The sequence below is a fragment of the Petromyzon marinus genome, chromosome 22 (assembly GCF_048934315.1).
Source record: "Petromyzon marinus isolate PM22_M1 ecotype Great Lakes invasive population chromosome 22, UKy_Petmar_22M1.pri1.0, whole genome shotgun sequence".
NCBI classification, from domain to species: domain Eukaryota; kingdom Metazoa; phylum Chordata; class Hyperoartia; order Petromyzontiformes; family Petromyzontidae; genus Petromyzon; species Petromyzon marinus.
This window is the reverse complement of record NC_133688.1, coordinates 8937452-8959423: the sequence shown is the minus strand read 5'-3', so window position 1 is coordinate 8959423 and position 21972 is coordinate 8937452. Positions and strand designations below refer to the sequence as shown.

Here is a 21972-nt window from a genome sequence, read left to right as displayed (position 1 = left end):
TCAGTGCATAAACTGGCATTGAGATCAAACAACAAAGTGACAATTGTCATCGTCGTTGTCGGCCAGTCACCACCCTCAACCGACGTGATTATCAACCATGGTGACACTGCCGACAATGGACGTTCGACCAAAACCAGACCAAACGCCACACGTTGCCACACGTCAACGTTTCTGAGGGCAAAGCAAACTCAGGGGAACGCGACCCCGCAAAAGCTTTTGGAGGCGAGGCGACTGTGTCGAGCTGCCAAACGCCACCGTTACTTAAATCCCAAGTGTATTTAGTTTAACCCGCAGGATTTCACCGATTATTGCTATCAATCAGATCGAGTGTTGGGTAGCGAATTTACTGCTATATTTACCCAAGAATGTCAGTGTGTAACGCGCGTGACGACACTCCAAGTCGACCAGCCCCCCTCATTCATAATCATGAACAGGTTACGTCCTCCACATGGACCCCCCCTCATTAATAATCATGAGCAGGTGACGTCACTCCACATCGAACAGCCCCCCTCATTAATAATGTTGAACAGGTGACGTCCTCCAAATGGACATCCCCCCTCCATTAATAATAATTAGCGGCTGACGTCACTCCACATGGGGGGGGGGGGCGAGGCTCCTCCTCCCCCCTCCTCGGTGTCAACTCACAACTCTCACTACAAAGGCAGAACCCTCACGTCACGTGATCTCCGTGACGCTATTGAGACATCGAAGTAAAAAGGACGTCATGATGAACAAAGGATTATAACCTTTACATGAAATAAGTCTGCGTCACCGCGCCCTTACAAACTTCACACGCATTGATGCCAGCAATATCACGTCGCGGTCTGCTTTTCGCTTGCAAGTTTCAGATTTACTGCAATACACCCGTCCTTGGACGGGGAAAAGGCGAGTTGTTAAATAAATGTGTGTCAATCGCTCTCCAACACACGAGTAGTGACAGTGGTGCTCGCCAACAGGACACGAGGGAGTGGGTGGCCAGCACCACGCCCCGGTCACCTTTGTCACCCCCGAGTGGCGATGTTTACATGCCGCACCAGGTACTCATTTGAGGCTGAGTCGACCTAGGTGAGGCACCGGGACCGCTTCATACAATCGTCAGCGGTGCTGGCCGTGAGCGGGAATCGAACTCGGGTCGTCGGGTTCGTAGCGGGAGCGGAGCGCTACGCTCCCCACTGATACCACACACTCAAGTAATAACATTGTCACGTTCGCTCACGTGACAACGTTATTACTTGCCTGTGTTGGGGGGCAGGAGGGTTTACGACAACACATTATACTCACACGGGCGATCTGACCCAAATATCAATAATTAATCCAAGTACAAAGGCTTTCAATGCGATTGACTATGGTGTAAAGTTTGTGAGCGTGCCATCAGGAGTGCTTGTTATGCAGCATAACGTGTAACAAACTCATCTTTTGCACTATCGTTAAATCGGCCTTTGGGCGTGTGGCGTCTCTTATTATTTATCACAGCAAACAAGCCAATGCTGGGACCATTACGCTTGCAAAAAAGCATTACCACACAAGAATATCGATGCTAAACCAACGGAATGTGAGTTATTAATATTCAAATCCTGCAACACCTAATGGATTGCTTAGATCATTTTGCTTTATTACATTTTAATTGCTAATAATTAAACGTGACGGCAGAACCCAGGAAGAAGACGAAGAAGAAGTGTAGTAATGGAGGTGTACCAGCTTCATGTTTCAATCACAGTGACAAATCGTGACAGAAAGCCCGTTACTACCCAGCTGCTTTTGCTTGTTGTGGAAAAAAAACACTGCCCCTCATTTTGATTCCCGCAGGAGAGGAGGACTGCCTTGCCTTCGTTAATGGGCAAAGTCACCTGCCCACACTCGGAAGATTCATTACCCAGCCCGTGGAGGCCCAGTTTGCCTGGGGGGGGGGGGGGCGGCAGATGTGTAGAGAGCCACTGGAAAGTCACAGTTAACTCCTTCACTTGCAAATTCCTCCAACGCAAAATAGGCGATCACTTTACTCACTCGCGTCTGTTCTCCTTAAGGACAAGACAAGGGGCCCTAACTAGAGCCGCTTTTTTTTGCAGCCTTTAGGATCCATTCACCCCCCCCCCCCGAAATGATTTATTCAAGTAATAAACGCCATCAACTTGCCTGAGCGAGACAATCCCATTGTTTACATGGCGCAGAGAGCACTGCTGTATTGTCTTTCTCCAGCTGGCAGGGTTATTATACATACACACAGATTGATTTCTCAAGGACTCATGAAACCGCCAACCCGCCACCCCCCCGCCCAATCACTCGGACCCCGCCTCCCCCTCCACCATTCTGGCAGCGAGAGCGGGGGACGTGGCAAGATTATTTTCTGGAGCTCAGCCCCGGACAGCACCGGCTGAAATTAAGCCCTGTGCACACGTACTCGAGGCAAGCAGTTGCGCATCTTGAAATCTAAGAAACAGCGTGATCATCACTGGCAAGAACGGCACATAATGAGCTATGCCACGGTTGAAAGCAGCTACTGATTAGTAAATCAAAACACCAAAATGCACCATGCATTATAAGGTACTGTAAGACGGTCACAATTTTAAATGCTTGGTAAATAAAAGGAACATATGAAGCAAATTAAGTGCACCGACTGGATGGCTATTTAGGCTAAAACATTAGCCTAATCAGCTGCAGGAGATGCAGTGGAGACACTGGATCTCTCCTGGAATTCCCTGAGGTGGTACCATGCAAGTGTGTGTGCGCATGCTTTGCATATGGATGCGTGCGTGTGCAAGTGCGTGCGTGCGCATCGTGAGTTAGTGTGTGTGTGTACTTAGCAATTGCCTGTGTGCACGTGGTGCATGTGCCTGTGTGCACGTGGTGCATGTGCGTGCGTGCACGTGGTGCATGTGCGTGCGTGCACGTGGTGTATGTGCGTGCGTGCACGTGGTGCATGTGCCTGTGTGCACGTGGTGTATGTGCGTGCGTGCACGTGGTGTATGTGCGTGCGTGCACGTGGTGTATGTGCGTGCGTGCACGTGGTGTATGTGCGTGCGTGCACGTGGTGTATGTGCGTGCGTGCACGTGGTGTATGTGCGTGCGTGCACGTGGTGTATGTGCCTGTGTGCACGTGGTGTATGTGCGTGCGTGCACGTGGTGTATGTGCGTGCGTGCACGTGGTGTATGTGCGTGCGTGCACGTGGTGTATGTGCGTGCGTGCACGTGGTGTATGTGCGTGTGTGCACGTGTATGCAGAGATACCTACAGGCAGCAGCCCACCAGATGTGATCCTGGGCACGACCAGAACATGTCAGCGGGGAGGAAGAATTTACGTCTCATTCACAAACACAGCTGCGGTCACAGGAGCCCTGGAGGAGGAGGAGGAGCAGCGGCGGTTCTGAGCAAAGCCTTCCCCGTAGCGTGCGCTCCGTGCTCCCCTCAGTAGTCTCGTGCATTGCAATCGCAGTAAGCCTGTGCATCACAGCAAAGCGCGGCGTCGGGTCTTCCCAAAACGCGTTTTGATCCGCGTGCTGCGCGTTCAAATCCTCCGCACAACTCGGGAGCGGTGCTCGATCGAGGCTGACTTGGGGGAGCGCGCGCGAGACGATGTCGCTGGCGGCCGCGCGCGCGACGTTTCAGCGCCCTTCGCCCGCTTCGTGCACTTCTCTGAACCGCCTCATTTTTTTCACGCAGCAGCGGCTCCTCTTCGTGGCGGCGAACGAGCCCTCACAGAGGAGCGCAGCGCAACATCCACGCCAATCAGCCCTCATTTGATTCAAGTCTAGGACTAACCGGCGCCGTGCTCCCACTTCTGCGTAAAAAATTTAAATGCAAGTAACGCCCTGGGCTAAACAAAATGAACGTAGCTCCTCGGGAACGACGACAGCCGCCGTCGTTATTGGCGTTCCTGTGGAATCGCGGCGGTGGTAGCAGTGGTAGCAGCGGCAGCGGCCGGACCGAGCGAGAACAGCTGATGTGAGCGCACGCACGGCAGGACGCACGTCGCCCCAGCTCTGCACGGCGAGCGAGCGAGCGGCTCGCAGCCCTGCGCTGCCGCCCCACGCACTAATCGCGCATTCTGTTGCCTCGAGCCCGCGCCGCACATTCCAGGCCCCCGAGATTATAAATAACCGGCGCTGAGCCGACGGCCTCGGCACGGTTTGCTGACCTCACTGGGCAGATTAAAAAACGCAGAAGCGAGTCACAATCCCGCCTGATTTCCTTGCATAATTGCAAGTTCCGACCAAACAAATGTCCGCGCGACCCCCGATTGGCCGCCAGACATTCACAGTTACCAAAACGTGAGCCCGTGACCAATGCGTAGCAAGCAAATCGAGACCAACGTGGAAGAGTAAAGAGTCGAGAGGAAAAAATTGCACGACTTCATTCCTCCACGCCCTCCGAGTAAAACGCGTTTCTGCTCCCCAGCACAAATTCTCCCAACGTGTACGTTACCAGTGCTTAATACGTGGCTACACACTGTTCCGCGTGTAAACCAAAGCAATACTCTGCTCTTAGGAGGTTTGGGCATAACAGACACACAAAAAAAGCCCGCAGCTCTTTACTTATGGATACGTACGCTCACGTTAAATGTTATGATGCATTGGTAAGAAATGCTAAAGGTTGCATGTTTATGATCTCTTCAGTTTCATAATCGATTTTAGGGTGTTCGTAAAGTGTCGTACATCCGCCTCCACCGACACAGCCAATTAATAAAGCTGTCACGTGAACAAACGTGGCCGATTGAGGAATGCTTCAGCACACAGCCTGATGATGATGATGGCAGCTGTAACTACCAGCAAAACGTTGCACTACGCAATTGTTAAATATTTGTGAGATTTCCCTCCAACATACCAGTGAGCTGAAGCAATAATACAAGGGGACGTTTGTTCGCGTGCATTTATCGTCGAAAGGCATTGGTTTACTTTTGCAATGTGCACTTACATACTTTATTTGTTAGTTACTTGCTTACCTTCACTATACTTTGCACACCTATCAGTGTTTTTGTATTGCTCCTGTAACGTTCTGATTTTGACATGACAACTTTATTCACGAGCCGTGTCAGGTGGAGGAGGGTATACGACACACACGTTATATACACGATCTGATCCAAAACTCAATTATAAATACGTATTCATATTGGAGGAATCCGATGAGCTATGAAGCTCTTTGTCACAGATCTCCATTAGGGGCGGTTAAGAACGTTACAACAATACAAACATAACAGTAGTGCAAAGTACAAGAAAGGTAAACAAATGACACAAACACATACAACTAAACCATCCCCATCCCACCGGGCAAAGCCCACTGAGGTGTTAACTTATTTTTCAGAAGCCACCTGGCCCCAAATGATAGCTCAACAAAGTGGCCCATCACTTGGACATTCATAGCACCAAAATAATCGAAATAATCTCAATGCATGTCATTCTAAATGTGGAGGGGAAAAACCGGACGACGAGAGAGACACGCACAAAGCCTGCGTGCTAAATAATGTTCACGTGCAGGATGGGCAAAAAGTTCATCGCATGCTCCACATTTGGTGACAATGATCACCAGGATACGAAGATGGTACCTTAGCATCGAAGGCGTTCATTTCAAAGGAAAATAAATCAAGGGTGTAAATCCGCGCACTGCGTTTTGTGTTAATCCTGCACACGGAACGCCGTTCGCAGGGTCAGCAAAAAATAATTTACCCGAATAAAATAATGCGAAACAACATGGGACCCTCCTTTGCCAATACCAAAATATAATAGGTTTCATTGTCTTTGTGCTGTACGCCTTTTGGCGTCCTCTGGTGTGGATCAATCAGTTTACAAGACAATGCATATTATCAGAGTATGGTTTTTGTTTGCATTTTGACCACAAGTATTGTGGTTAATGCAGACATGATTCCTTGTAAAAGGTTTCAGTTTGGTGTTTTAACAACTTAACACCTTTTTGATTTAAAGCTTTCGTGACTGCAGGGATTCATATTATTGGTCAGTTCGGTAAAGTCACGTAGAAGGGAAACAATAAAATAATAAAAATATAAAACTATAACATTCTCACAACGTTTCGACTGCAACACAAGCAATCATCATCAGGTGTGAAAACCGCCACTTTTTTCAAAATTTCCTTGCTGTGGTTTTCACACCTGATGATGATTGCTTGTGTTACAGTCGAAACGTCGTCAAATTTGTATTGTTTCATTTTTATTATTTTATTGTTTCCCTTCTACGTAACTTAACACCTGTTTTGCTCCCTGATAAAAGGGGAAAAACCTATTCTCAATGCGAAACAAATTACATTATGTTTGTGAGCACATGCAATCATCGTGTGAATGATTCCCACGGATTACGTAATTTATAAGAGACCACATTATTATATTAGCAATGCCTCAATGTTGACTGCAGACAATTAATTACTGCATCAGCAAATTTACGTTCAAAAGTGCAAGGTTGGAAAAAAAAAGTGTAAATAGTCATTATGTAAAGCCGTACCGCCAGCACTCCTTGAAATTTGACTACAATGCTTGTCTAATTGGGACTTCCTTACCAATCTCATTACATTTCGTACAATAGCAGCAACTTGGGGGGTTCCGTGCTGCTGCTGCAGCCGGGAGCTCAGCTGCAGACAGACGCCTTCTTGTACAGTTACAATTCACCAAAAAAATGTTGACCGCTGCGCTTGGAAACTCTCCGTCCATCGACGACTGCACATTGACACAGCAGTGCCTCTGTCCTCGCCGAGAGAAATTTGGTCAACAAGTATGAGCAAATAATTCCAAAAGGGGGCTTCAACACATTAATTTCCGAACCGACGCGCGATACACACAACCGTCGTGTGTACATATCACTTGAAAGGATTTTACATCTCTGGGTGGGGGTTAATGACATGAGCAAGCTGTGCATCGCAGTGTCTCCAGGTCTGTTTCATTGAGCTCCGGTGGGAAGTTTGTCAAAAGGCCAAAGGTTCACATTTCCTTCTCTTCAGCGCAGGCTTGAACGGAGTTAAAAATAACTCACAAACACCTTGTGAAAGACTCAACGCAGAATATCCCTGGCTTTGATCTTCTACGAAGCTCATGGTCCACCATAAACTGCATCCACTGCACAAACCACAGCAGTAGAGGTTGAAACCTGATGCACAAGTGGAAATAAATAAAAAAACTCTCCAGTCGTATTGTGCTACGATGGAGGCAATTCCCGATCCACAAACACGAAGGAGCCATCACAGCGATGCACTCCGCTGCTCCTGACGCGGTTAGTTGGCTTGACCACCTTAATGTGAAATTGCAGCCGTTGTTGCTCTGCATCGACATCAGCCATAGCGAAGGAAGAAGTGCCACGAGTTCCACAAGCGCCCAAGCGTCGACAGAAATCCGAGTTCAAACCTCCCACACGAGAGGTGGTGGGCACATCCTGGCGCTCGCGTCAATTACAAAGCGAGAGGGGGAGGGGGTGAACAGTGGAAGAATGGGAGAGACGGCGATGTCGCTGCAGACGCACAGCGAGCTGAGCGGCGTGGACGGGAGGAGTCTAGGCGGAGGGGTGCAAAGGAGCCTGAGCTGGCGGCTGGTGGGGCAGATTTGCAAGCCCAGAAGGGCAATGATCGCCTTGGGGCAATGGGCTTTGTTAACCCTCAACTGCGATGGCCCACAGGCACGGCAGGAGGACGGGAGCGAGAAGAGCGATGGGACAGAGGGTCATGTCGCGAAACTGCGGAGTAGATGTACTTGCAGGAGTAGTTGGGGAAGAGTGATGCTTGGCAGTGCTGAGAGTCGATATCTCATCTCAAATAAGGCGACGGGTACGACTATGTCTTGATCATACGGTCGATAGAATCCCAAGGTGTAGTGCCCTGCACTGCTAATTGTAGAAGCACACCGCGCATGGCATATCATTACACAATTTGTAGATTAGAGTAGAGAGATTGCTTGAATTGCAATATTTCAAAATGCTCAACAATTCGAATGTTCCGCATCGTCTTTAGAACACTAAGTCCTTCAAGTCACCACTGGACACACGGCGTGGTCCCCCTTCACACCTCTTCATTCACAGAACATGAAAACGTAACATTTCCAACCCGCCAAAAATCCATCCATCTAGAATGGCATCAACGCAGTGTGGTTGCCGACAGTGACGAATATGCTAATGCTGCATTTTAAATGGTTAATCTGCGCATTAATCCTGGCTTCCTTACAGCCCGTAGCTGACTAAGTCCGTTAATCAGACACATATACAAAATACAGTAATGTCCTTAACCTTGTGTTCTGCGGCTGGAGTCGGCGGAGGCTGATAACGGCCGCTCGAGCCATTCGTTTCCTTGTCAGCTCACGTTGCTGCTGCTGCTGCCTATCAGCTGAACGCAGCGGCGTGCTGCTGCTTGCTGCGAGCGCTCACTCGAAGCTACGCGCACGACGTGTGACGCCGCGTCTCTGAACGGGGGAGTCATCGGTGCAATATCCACACTGACCAACGTTGACCGTGCATTTTTATGGGCATAAACGAAATATACGGGATTTTCCCCACCACAACGGCGTTAAGACCAATGGTGCTGCACGTATCGATCATGAAGAATCACGCAATTCAGCAACTGTACACAACCGTGTTAGCTTTCTGCGCTTTCTTTCCAAGGTTTCAGCGGTTCCAAGTATTGCCGGTAATGGACTGACGTGCCTGATTGACTCCGCTTTTGCATTGCGAGCATCTTTAACAGAGAAGGAAGAGAGGTCACTGCAGCGAGGCTGCCGCTACCACTGCCACCACCAACGCCGCTACTGCCGCGCAGAACATTCAACATAGAATCACTTTAAAAACAGCGATTCACAAAACAGCGATTTAAATTAAAATCGCTTTACACACATCGCCACCCGCTCTGTGAAGAAAATTTGTATTTGGCGGAATCATGTGACCTCAGGCGAACTTATCGAGTCAGACGACGAGAATGCTCATTACTGGAAGCAATCACGGAGAGCACTTCATTTGATTAAAGTTGCCATTCGCATGGCTATGGCTACCTACAAAAGCTCGTCCACCGCTTTCATGAGAGTACATATGAGCTGACTGCGTGTGGCACACATTGCATTAATATTAGCACAGTATTATATAACACCGAGCGCTTCAGAGTCAGGAACACAATACTGAAATATTAAGTCATTGTAATGTATCGGTATTGCTGTTATTTTACTTTGAAATGTTTCCAAAACCTTACAAACTCTTTCCTTCATTATAGTATGGATACTGCACCCTTAAAACATCACAGCAACTGCTGTAGCATTTATCGAGTTATTACGATTCAAATGAATCTGCCAACAGACATATGGAATGGATTTCAGCAAATGCCAATGACAAGACGTCTGTCAAGGAAACAATTAAAAGGGTTTCTTAGACTGGAGTCGTTACAGTTCTACATGCACTGTAACTTTGAGTCATTCGTTCTATTCACACACACACGAACAAACCAAATAAGCCAAAGATCCCCCATGTAGTCTTTAACAGATTCTTGGGGCAAGTGCTGTTAGCGAGCGCAATTTAAGGCAACCACGTGCGGCACACGAGGGAGTGGGTGGCCAACACCACGCCTGGCCGTCTTTGTCTTCACATTGCTGATGTTTATACACCGCATCAGGTATTCATTTAAGGCTGAGTCGGCCGAGGGGATGCTCAGGACCAGTTCAGAAATGCATCACTGATGTTGGCCGTGAGCGAGAATTGAACCCAGGTCGCCCGGTTTGTAGCCCAGTGCGCTAACTACTACACTACCGCTCCCTACCAGCATACTACACGAAAGACAAAGATCCCCTGTAGAGCCTTCAAATACTGTTGGGGCAAGTGCTGTTAGCGAACACCTATGAAGACCAGCACAGCACAAGTGGGTGGCCAGCACCACTCCCGACCACCTTTGTCTCCCTCGTGGCAATGTTTACACAGTGCACCAGGTATTCATTTGAGGCCGAGTCGACCTAGGAGAGGCACCAGGACTGGTTCATACAATCGTCACCGGCGTTGGCCATGAGCGGGAATCAAACTCGCCGGGTTCATAGCGGAGCGCGCGAACCATTACACTACCGCTCCCCACTAACACACGCACACACCCACAAATGCACCAACACCGAACCAAATTGTAAATTTCACCATTTTGGCTGCACATGAAACCACCGCAACATGCAGGGTTGTGTGAGATGGGCATCGACATGGGAACGCCTTCATCCAGCAGTGGACTGGCTATGGCTGACGACGATGCTGAAACGACTGGGAGCAAGAAGGGCTGTTGTGTGGCGCCGTGTCTCGAGACCACACGCCTTTCTTCCTCCCGTCTCTTATCGGTGTTTTTATTTCTCCGTCTGAACAACTCAACTTGTCAGATAAACCACAGCACAAACATTTTCACGCAAGTGAAGTGCACAATTCAAAGCCAACAAAAAAAATGACAAATCTCTACCAGAAGCAGACGCTCTGCATTCCGCTTCTGTGTCTGTCTGCACAATATCGGCCCCCACACCAATACAATGTGGCCTTTGCAAAAAAAAAAGTAATACCACGAGGCACGCCGCTCAGAAAGAACCCCAAATTGTAAAAAAAAAAGCATCAGTGAACATTGTAGCTTGCACTACATTTTTTCCAGCATGTCAATTTCTGTGAGTCTCTGAGCCCTGTATTATAGCTGGCTCCTGCTGCCTGTTGCTATGAGAGGACTCTCACGTATCTGGATGAAGCAGACCACGCCTCGCTCGTTACATAACGTTACAAAGGTTCTCTCAGCGCCCATATATGCCAGAGCGAGATTTTAACTACCTCGCATGATATACAGTAGGTCGTGGGTTCGATCACGACCCTGACGCCTGTATATTTAGAGTCTGTACGTTCTCTCTCTCTCCGTGGTAATGTGTACTTTTCTCCGGGTCCTCCAGTTCTTCCCGAAACATTTAGAAACATGCGTTTAGAGTATGTGGCTTCGTTTAGCTATCATTTGTGGAAAGGTCGCTTCTGAAAAAAGAGTTATTTAGCTCAGTGGGCCTTACCTGGTCAAATAAAAATAGTAGCAGCAATAGTAAATAGGAGATGGGTGGGGCTGGTCCCAGAGCCTTTTTTTAAACAGTATGTATTAAATATATAGGAACTAAATTCATCATCATCATTATCATCATCACGTCATAACCGATCAACTGCTGGATGAAGGCCTCACTAAGTGGTCGCCATTCTTCACGGCCGTATGATAAAAACAATAAAGGAATAAATCCATCTATCAGCTGTACATGAGCCGATTTAATCCCTCCACCTGCACCCTCTCTGGCATTCCCCCGCCCTCCTCCCCCCTTTTGGAGAGCATCCATAAAGTCTCGACCACAGGCCGGCTGCCCGTCGTCCCTCCGAGCCCTTGGCGGTCCCTGCCCAAGTCCACGAGGTAACTCAGCCCAAGTCCACGAGGTAACTCAGCCCAAGTCCACGAGGTAACTCAGCCCAAGCCCACGAGGTAACCCAGCCCAAGTCCACGAGGTAACCCAGCCCAAGTCCACGAGGTAACCCAGCCCAAGTTCACGAGGTAACTCAGCCCAAGTCCACCAGGTAACCCAGCCCAAGCCCACGAGGTAACTCAGCCCAAGTCCACCAGGTAACCCAGCCCAAGTCCACGAGGTAACTCAGCCCAAGTCCACGAGGTAACCCAGCCCAAGTCCACGAGGTAACTCAGCCCAAGCCCACGAGGTAACCCAGCCCAAGTCCACGAGGTAACTCAGCCCAAGCCCACGAGGTAACTCAACCCAAGTCCACGAGGTAACCCAGCCCAAGTCCACGAGGTAACTCAGCCCAAGCCCACGAGGTAACCCATCCCAAGTCCACGAGGTAACCCAGCCCAAGTCCACGAGGTAACCCAGCCCAAGCCCACGAGGTAACTCAGCCCAAGCCCACGAGGTAACTCAGCCCAAGTCCACGAGGTAACCCAGCCCAAGTCCACGAGGTAACCCAGCCCAAGTCCACGAGGTAACCCAGCCCAAGCCCACGAGGTAACCCAGCCCAAGCCCACGAGGTAACCCAGCCCAAGTCCACGAGGTAACCCAGCCCAAGCCCACGAGGTAACTCAGCCCAAGCCCACGAGGTAACTCAGCCCAAGTCCACGAGGTAACCCAGCCCAAGTCCACGAGGTAACCCAGCCCAAGTCCACGAGGTAACCCAGCCCAAGCCCACGAGGTAACCCAGCCCAAGCCCACGAGGTAACCCAGCCCAAGTCCACGAGGTAACCCAGCCCAAGCCCACGAGGTAACCCAGCCCAAGTCCACGAGGTAACTCAGCCCAAGCCCACGAGGTAACCCAGCCCAAGCCCACGAGGTAACTCAGCCCAAGTCCACGAGGTAACTCAGCCCAAGCCCACGAGGTAACCCAGCCCAAGTCCACGAGGTAACCCAGCCCAAGTCCACGAGGTAACTCAGCCCAAGCCCACGAGGTAACCCAGCCCAAGCCCACGAGGTAACCCAGCCCAAGTCCACGAGGTAACCCAGCCCAAGTCCACCAGGTAACCCAGCCCAAGTCCACGAGGTAACCCAGCCCAAGTCCACGAGGTAACTCAACCCAAGCCCACGAGGTAACTCAGCCCAAGCCCACGAGGTAACCCATCCCAAGTCCACGAGGTAACCCAGCCCAAGTCCACGAGGTAACTCAGCCCAAGCCCACGAGGTAACCCATCCCAAGTCCACGAGGTAACCCAGCCCAAGTCCACGAGGTAACCCAGCCCAAGCCCACGAGGTAACTCAGCCCAAGCCCACGAGGTAACTCAGCCCAAGCCCACGAGGTAACCCAGCCCAAGTCCACGAGGTAACCCAGCCCAAGTCCACGAGGTAACTCAGCCCAAGCCCACGAGGTAACCCAGCCCAAGCCCACGAGGTAACCCAGCCCAAGTCCACGAGGTAACCCAGCCCAAGTCCACCAGGTAACCCAGCCCAAGTCCACGAGGTAACCCAGCCCAAGTCCACGAGGTAACTCAACCCAAGCCCACGAGGTAACTCAGCCCAAGCCCACGAGGTAACCCAGCCCAAGCCCACGAGGTAACTCAGCCCAAGCCCACGAGGTAACCCAGCCCAAGTCCACGAGGTAACTCAGCCCAAGCCCACGAGGTAACTCAACCCAAGCCCACGAGGTAACCCAGCCCAAGTCCACGAGGTAACTCAGCCCAAGTCCACGAGGTAACTCAGCCCAAGTCCACGAGGTAACCCAGCCCAAGCCCACGAGGTAACTCAGCCCAAGTCCACGAGGTAACCCAGCCCAAGTCCACGAGGTAACCCAGCCCAAGTCCACGAGGTAACCCAGCCCAAGCCCACGAGGTAACTCAGCCCAAGTCCACGAGGTAACCCAGCCAACTTCCCTGCCTCTCGGCATCACTGCAGGAACACCACTTTGCTAGGACGTATTCTCGACGTTTGGTATCGTGAGCAATTTGTAAAAATGTATTAATTTGATTCCCCAAAAGGTGTTCACGCATCCGACTAAAGCACCACGAGCGTCATCCCCCAACCACATTGCGGTGTCAATGTTCTGTGCGTGCTGCACAGCCAATAGACATTGTCTCTCCACGGTGATAAGTATCTGTCGTTAAACTCTAACATTGCTCTTCAGAGAAATACACTTAATCCACTTCCCATTTTGACATTCGTACGGTGCACGCGCTGTAAACGCTCATGCCTGCAGAGCTATTAGACGTGTTCGTGTTATCAAAAGGAAATGCAAACGGCAAAAAAGGCCTAATTCATTAATTTGTTCACATGAATGTGCCTGAAATTGGTAAAAGGAAGCTCTTGAAGTTATTTTATACTCAAAATAAATGTAGAGGCAATTTGTATGTATATAAAACACTTCATCTACTCGTGTTCTCCTCTGCAATGCATTTTGCGCTGAAAATAACTGCGCGATTAATAAAATGTAGCCAGAGTGCACAGTGGGTATTGAACACGGGCGCGGAAGACAGAGGAGGACCACAAGTGCATCGCTTCACGTCCATGCTAATAGAAACCCACTTAAAACATAATAAACATTACGTGCTTTAAAACAAAAAAAGTGGAACAATTATACACAGGTGGACTACAAAAAAGACGATGCACGTTGACTTTAGGCCTTTCATGAAGGGAGAGGTGGAAGCCAATCACGACACCACAACTTCAACGTTGAGACGCGAAGACGTCCTGAAGGAAGAGCTCTCCCTCTATTTTCTTTGCTGGTGCCCGCCCGCACGGGTGACTGTCCTTCGCTCAGGGTGCACGCGCGGTGTTTACGGCTGCGGCTTCTCTCATCGCGAGAACAGACACAAGCGCTGCGCGAAGCTCGCGGAGCGCGGGGCACACGGCAGCGCACGAGCACCGACGGTCACGGGGTACGTCACCAACGGTCACGCACGTCTACCCTGCCAATTGCCTTCTTGGATCATCCCCATTTGCTCAGCACACCTGCCACTGAGCTGTGTCCGTTTGACAGTTCAATCCCTGATTTTGAGCACGTCATTCTGGCAGGAAATGAACACAGCAAAGCGTAGCATCTGCTATTAAGTGAATGGTGAATCGGTCTCCAAGACTACGCATGTGCACCAGTGTCAACCAATATGCCTTGCTTTTTTTAAAAAAAATAAAATCCCAGTTCATCCTGATCGTGCTGTCCGTGTCGTGTCACAACACGAAGTATCTTTTCGGAATTCTCGCGGAGGTTCGCCGCATGACAGTCAAAACCTACAATTGAATTCCCAGAGCTTGAACTCACTCAAATGTGCAGTTATTGGCGACCAAGCCCAAGCCATCAAATCACTTCACCTGAGGACCCGGTTTAAGCACACCCAGCTGCCGGGTTTCCAATCGAGGATTTCAACCATGATGGCTCAGCGCTCTGCCCGCTGTGCCACCAGGTCACCTCCGTGTGCTACGGAGGCAGCCGGATGACTGAAAATGTTAATGCATCCTAAAGCAGTTTCACCCAGGTCTCAATTTCACCCCTTCCCGTTCCGACAACGTACGTGTACATCACTGGAACGGAACCAGAATAAAACTAAAATAACTTTATTGGTATCGAGGCCCCCACAAGACCATGCGGGAGTGTATTGTGGCACAGTTTCGCACCAGATATTACAGAGTGCGGTCGTGTCGCTACAGTTCTCTGCGGTGAGTATGACGTCTTTAAAAACAAAAATGAACAAAAGAAATAAACTGCATGAGAGCACAAAGCTAATTTACATGCAGATTAGGACACAGCCATAAACAAAATATAAATTGCATATATTTTTTTATGGAATGCAAGATATATATGGGGAGGGTGAAACCGGCAGTATTTCATTTTTACTGAGGCACGGCAGCAAAGTGGCAGATCTGAACAAAACGTGTCCTCGGCTTTCAGTGAAATTAGATAGAAAGTGAATGAGAAAAAAAAAGTGCACGCACAAAGCAAAATGATGGAGCAGGTTTATTCGGAAAGATTCCGCCCATGACATTTTGTGACGTGCCAGTGGAGACACTGCCCTGAGACCGAGCCATTGAACATATCATCCACATTGTGCGACTTGTCAATCCATCTCGTCTCCGTGGCTTCAATCGTTTATTAAACTTGAAAATTATCTCCTACAGCAAGCATAGATTTATATTAAAACAAATCAGAGGAGTATATTGACTTATTTAGTTTCCCCCAAAACTGCACACTTGCCTTTTCTACATCACAAAACCATGGGAATACATTAACTCTCTCCCGCTCCAGTATTTAACGTAGAATTGTGTGGCCTATAAATGTGACACCGGCTCATTTAAAAGGTTATGCGAAAACATCAAGAAGAAAGCTAACCAAAACAATATTCATAATTGTGTGGTCGTGTCCCTACGGTTCTCTGCGGTGAGTATGACGTCTTTAAATGTGACAACGGCTCTTTTAAAAAGTTATGAGAAAACATCAAGAAGAAAGCGAACCAAAATCATTATTCATAATTGTGCGGTCGTGCCGCTACAGTTCTCTGCGGTATGACGTCTTTAAAAACAAAAATGAACAAAATAAACAAACTGTATGAGAGCACAAAGCTAATTTACATGCAGGTTAGGACGCAGCCATAAACAATATACAAATCACATATTTTTATGGAATGCAAGATATATATGGGGAGGGTGAAACCGTCATTCACGTCGTACTCAAATTCTAAATGTTGTGGATTCACTCTTCAAACACACCGGTGGGCTGAAGAAGCAACTCACTGGCGTTTTATTAAAGCGACACATTTTTTACTGATTGGCCGTGTCGGGTGGTAGAGGGTTGCGACACATTTATGAATAACGCGATCTAACCCAAAAACCTTTATTATGAATAATAATGGTCGCGAAAGCCTGCTACGTGTTCAACTCACAACAATTATATATCGATGGGGTCTTCTTGCCAGTATCCAAATGATGAAAAATAAGAGGTGGCAATAAAACAAGAGGTGTTAAGATGTTCAAACATCAAACAGACGGCTTTTGCAAGGCATCAAGTCTGCATTAACCACACGTACTTGTGGCAAAACATGCAAACAAACATGCTCTGAGAATACTATACTTGCATTGTCTTTGAAACGGATTGGCCTACACCAGAGACAGCATTCTTTATGGCCTCGTCTCACCACCAGTGTTGCAGCAATGAAAGCATTTTCAGGTTGATTGCTACCGCACACGAGCCAAGCTAGACACAGCACTGCTTTTAGTTTATATATACTCATCAGATTCTGAGCATAGAGGGCTTTCAAGGAATATCACTTTGATGAACAGCAAATGCATGGCAAATTGGTGGCAATATACAAATCTACAAAATAAACACTTTTCCCTGCAAAATTACTTTTCTTTGAAAAGTGATACATTGTTGTTTTCCTCCATGAACTCGTCAGCAAAATATGAGTTGTTCAACAGTTGAACTTCCCAGTAGGGTAATGGTGCGATTGTTGTTGCAACTTTTATTTGATTTTGGAGGATGATGCAAATGCACATTTATTAGAGGGGGGAGTGCATAAATTCCCCCCCTCACCCCCCCCCCCCCCCCGACAATCTCTCGGTGAGAAAACCAAAAGAAAATGCCTCACTGACGAACCCACGTGAATGTCACGTGGGACACCATCATCACAGGTCATTTATCACAGGTCATTTATCACAGGTGATGTACCACAGGTGATCATGGCGTTGATCTAGTTCAGAACATCTGGCCATGGTGCCCACGTGACATGGCAGCCCTTACAGCACACTTTCACGGGGCCGATCGGTTTGCATTGCTCGTTGAAGTCGCAAACAGGCATCGCCGAGCACGCAGCTGTGGGTACTAATCACTGACATTCGTATCCTGATTCGAGAGCAATCTAGAGTAAGCACCGCTCTCTCTTATAAAATTCACGTTTGAGGAAATATACTGCCCTACGGCGGAAGTGACATCGCCTGCGAATGAGAATGAATGGAATCTGCAGATTTAACCACCGACCGAAAATACTAAGGCCCACGTGCTACTAAAACAAGTAGTATTCTACTGCACGATTCTCCATGGGTGTGAGAACAACATAATTCAGCAGTTTAAATAAGATATTTTAGCCTACAAGCGCTGTCTTTAGACACATTAATAAATGTATGAAGCCACAATCATACGGCAACAATTTAAGGGCCGAAGCTATCGCATGGTTATTTTTTAGAACAGTAGCTCGAAATTAATTTTTCATTTATCTGCACCTGTGTACATTAACCATGAATAAGTGAATGGCTCATTGAATAAAAACATGTTTATTTATAATAAGGCAATGTCCCATCGGACCAGTGTCTCTTGCAAAGGACATCAATGATGAATACCGAGTGGAATGGCAAAATGGGAGTGATATGCAAATGCGCCGGAGAGAGGCAGGTCATTTGACAGCAGTGAATGAAACGCAAAATAGACATTAAAAAATGGAAGGTGAAATATTTAAACGTTGCACCTCTATCGAGGCTAACGTGTACATGATCATTTTCAATTCACCAGCATGCTTTGCTGAAAGTCTTTGGCACCCGCTGCCTATTCTAAACGGAGGACTAACAACTCGCTGTAATCGTGAATTACTTGCCATACACGCACGCGATTATTATTGGTTCTGAGACCATCGCGCATTAACAAGTAGAACCGAAGCAAATCTCCGACACAAAGACGTAGGTAGACAGTAAGATGCGCTCGCTTGGAATTCCACCGTGCTGGCAGCATGGGCAACACGATGGATCACGTGGTTTAAGCACAAGCTGGGGGGATCAGACGAATGTTGGGGAGATCGAGTGGGGCGGGCGCAGGACCCGTCGCTGGACACGGATGAGACTGGTGTCAGAATGTCAGCCAAAACAAGAATCACACTCAAGGGGATGATGCCCACCCCCGGAGACGGAGTGATGAGGTCAGCTCATGGCTGAGCTATTCTGCTCTTCCACTCGCTTGCTCAGGAGAGCTTCAACCAAGGTCTCAAGACATTTTGTTCAGCAGAGTCCTGCCGAATTTTCGCAGTTGGGGGGCGACATGGCCGCTGCATGTAATCCCAATTAAGCCATTTGCATGTTATCTTTCAGCACTGGGATGTTGAGCTGTTCCAGTTATGTTTTTAAGTATGTTTTGCTTTGGAGAGAAAACTGCAGAACCCTGACGAACCCTGTGCAGAAGAAATAAAAAGCGTATAAACTCCACGCAAAAAGGCACCCAAGTCGGGAATCGAACCCAGGCACGAGTGTCACCATCGAGCGACCCTGCTGCCCCCAAGGTAAATGATCGTGATGGCTATTGGCTATTGGCAATCTGGGGGCCACACAAGAATCGTGACGTCACGAGGACATGTTCAGCCAGCATTGGATAGAACAGGGTTCATGACATTTCTGCTGCTGCTGCTGCTGCCGCCGATGATGCTGCGACCAAACAAACAATACACAAGGCGGAAACTCTGAAACAGCCGTTAAACCCGTCGTGCATTACATGGGTGATGACTCCAAAAAGAGTATTAACCGATAGTGCCCATCGTCCGATGCATTGTTACCGCGAGCGACGGCACTGCGAGTGAGTGCAACACTGTCGCAGGCAAATATGTACCCGGGGCCGTCCCAACTCGCCACCCGGCTGCCCGGTGAAACCTCATCATCGCGCGACGACGAGAGCTGCAGAGTGGTGGGGGAGGGGGGGGGAGAATTAATTTGCCGCTCAAATGGCCCAGATTACCTGGCCAGCACTTTGTTACCCCAGGGGAGCACGGCCATGCCAGATAAGGAGCAGCCTTGATGGGGGGGGGGTAATGGAAGGTAATTGGAAAAGATGGATTGAGGAATCTGGGTAGAGATTAAAATCTATAGAGGGTTAGCTGGGAGTTGGGAAAGATTAGTAAGAATGGTTTAGGACTTGATGGGCAAACGTGTGCCGTGGGGGTGTGGGTAAAGATGTGTGTGTGTGTATGTTTACATTATGCATGAAAACATTACAACTATACAAAGCTGCGTCATCGTTATCAGGATTTGGGATTGGGGGATTCCCCCAATGTTTTGTATCCCCAGGACTACTTCTGCTTTCCATACGACTGATGTAGATGCAGAGCAAAAACTTTAATTTCACACACAGATGGTTAATCCAGGCAACCAAGTCAGAAGCAGCAGAGTGTATCATCATCGCTGTGATGTCTCCTTCGTATTTGTGAATCGGGCATTGTGTCGCAATATATTGCACGGTCTGTTCTGGATGACCACTGTCGCACACTACTAATGGGGAGTTTAAAATGTTCCACTTGTGCATCATCAGGTATCCGCATCTGCTGTGGGTTGTGCAGTGGATGTTTTTTTTTATGGTGGACCATGAGCTTCGTGAAAGATCAAAACCCAGGGATCTTCTTGCGTTGGCTCTTTCACAACAAGGTGGTGTTTTGCGAGTTATTTTTAACTCCATTCAGCTCGCCAGGCTTCACCGTGGGTTGAACTGGCATTGTTTAAGGTTGAAGCACATGGGCCCAACAGGGGCTTGGCGCGACTTCAAGCGATGGCGAGGGACGTTGCCGAGGTCTTGATGATGAATGGGAAGGTGACCGTTTTCCTCGATTCGCAAGACTTCCCGGAGCGTTGCAGCGTCGCGGCGGATGGATTGCAATTCCAGGTGTGATCCCCAGGGCCCAGTGAGGAATAAACTATCGCCCCCTCCGCCCCTCCCTCCCCCACAGTGGACAAAGCACACCTTGGCTGTCATCATCGTCATCACCATCCATTCTCTACAGACCGCTCAATTCCCAGCTCTTTGTCAATTCACCGCGAGTTGAAGACCTTCCTGCGCCATGTCGGTTATGGGGGCCCACCGTGCAGTTTGGCGAAGGGGGGTCCAGGACCAGCTCAGACATAACTCACCGACGACATTATTCTTGGCTGGGGTTCAAACTCAGGTAACTGGGTTAATTGCAAAATGTGCTCACCACTTCCCCATCGTTTCACCTCCAACAGCTGCATTGTCATTATCACCATCAGCCAGTATATATTCCCTGCTGGATTTAAGACTTGATTTATATATATGTCATCAGTAATATATGCTGATCAGCTGTACATCAGGCATTATTTAGATAATCGCATTTACAGTTATCATTTTAATCCCAAAAAATCCGAAAATAATTATCAATATCACTCAAATCAAAACATTCTTTCATTTACACGACTTCAGTTGTTAAAAATACTTAAACATGGATTCTCAAATAAATGATTTAAAATAGGGTTCAGTGAGCCTCACAGTAACTAAAACCTGTAATATCTACGAAACCCTTTTAAAAAGTGTCAGATAATCGATTCAATTTCAACTACGTGCATTTGAGTGCCATTCAAAATTCAAGTTCGTTGTTATTTTCAAGGTCACGCCCAACAGTCTCATTCATGTCCTTGCTAACCACCTTCAGCCACGGTGAGTTTAAAGGCAATCCCACGTTATTTCCTCTGATTGCTCAATGGAGTTGAGTGGACGCATCGCGGTCGTTCCACACACGGGGCGTGGGTACACAGGGGCTTAGGCGTGGAGAGGAGGGGACCCTGAGCACCCCGTGAATACGAACCGATCACAGGGACATGCTTCCGCCGTTGACTTTTACACCACGAGTAACGAATCGAGGGCAGGGTGCGATCCCCCAGCCAAGTGAAACTTCACTTTCCCAAATACACATTGAGCGGCTCCCCAATCAATGTACATAGAAGCAAGCAGTATCCAATCGTCTAACATTGATTATTTTGCTGGAATCATTCACGATTGTACCAAATCAGACACTATTTATTTACCTGCATATATAAACTTCCATCGCAGTTGGGACGTGTGTTTTCATGCACTATTGTATTATAATGCTATTTTATACGGGCAGTCGACGAATTACAAACGAATTACATTCTTGAGAACCGTTCGTAAGTCGATTTGTTCATATCTCAGAACTCAAAATGTTATTGTACATACAGTCGGTGTTATAAAATGTCATCATGGTTCAACAAATACGGGAACGATGATTAAACTCATGTTTAAGAATAAATATTGTGCCTTTGCATGTAATGCTGTAGCAGAATTAAAATAAAACAATATAAATTAACATGAAAAGAAAAACTATTTCATTTTCACGTCCCAACAATTGCACACACTTGAGAGCACACACACGGGGCACACATGCGCACACTCACCCACTCTCTCACACTCACTCACTCTCTCTCACACACACACTCACTCTCTCACACTCACTCACTCACTTTCTCACACATGCCCACACTCACTCACTCTCTCACACACACTCACTCACTTTCTCACACATGCACACACTCACTCACTCTCTCACACACACACACACACTCCCAGCGGGATACTGGGACTCATTTACATCTCGTGGAGGATCGCTCTGCCGAACAAAACAGTTCTGCGGTTTGGTTGGTAAGCACGACCTACCGTTCGCTAGTCGGATGGTTAAAATAATGACGTCTCGTGGAGGATCGTTCCTAAGCGCGGATGTTCACGAGTCGGACGTTCGCATCTCGGGGACTGCCTGTATATACTTGCGAGAATTTGCACGTTCCCT

At 48.3% G+C, this 21972-nt stretch overlaps 1 protein-coding gene across 6 annotated transcripts in view; it reads right to left on the bottom strand.

Moving 5' to 3' along the window:
• LOC116944795 (ras GTPase-activating protein nGAP-like) overlaps window positions 1-21972 on the bottom strand; it is a 641297-nt gene that overhangs the window by 107782 nt on the left and 511543 nt on the right. The window contains exon 1 of one of the 6 annotated variants that reach the window (XM_032958523.2): window positions 3230-11246. The exons of the other annotated variants lie outside the window; for them this stretch is intronic. Coding sequence (XP_032814414.2) covers window positions 3230-3303 — 74 coding nt within the window. The 5' untranslated portion in view covers window positions 3304-11246. Of the gene's footprint in view, window positions 1-3229; window positions 11247-21972 lie in introns of those variants that run through there. 6 annotated transcript variants of the gene reach the window in all.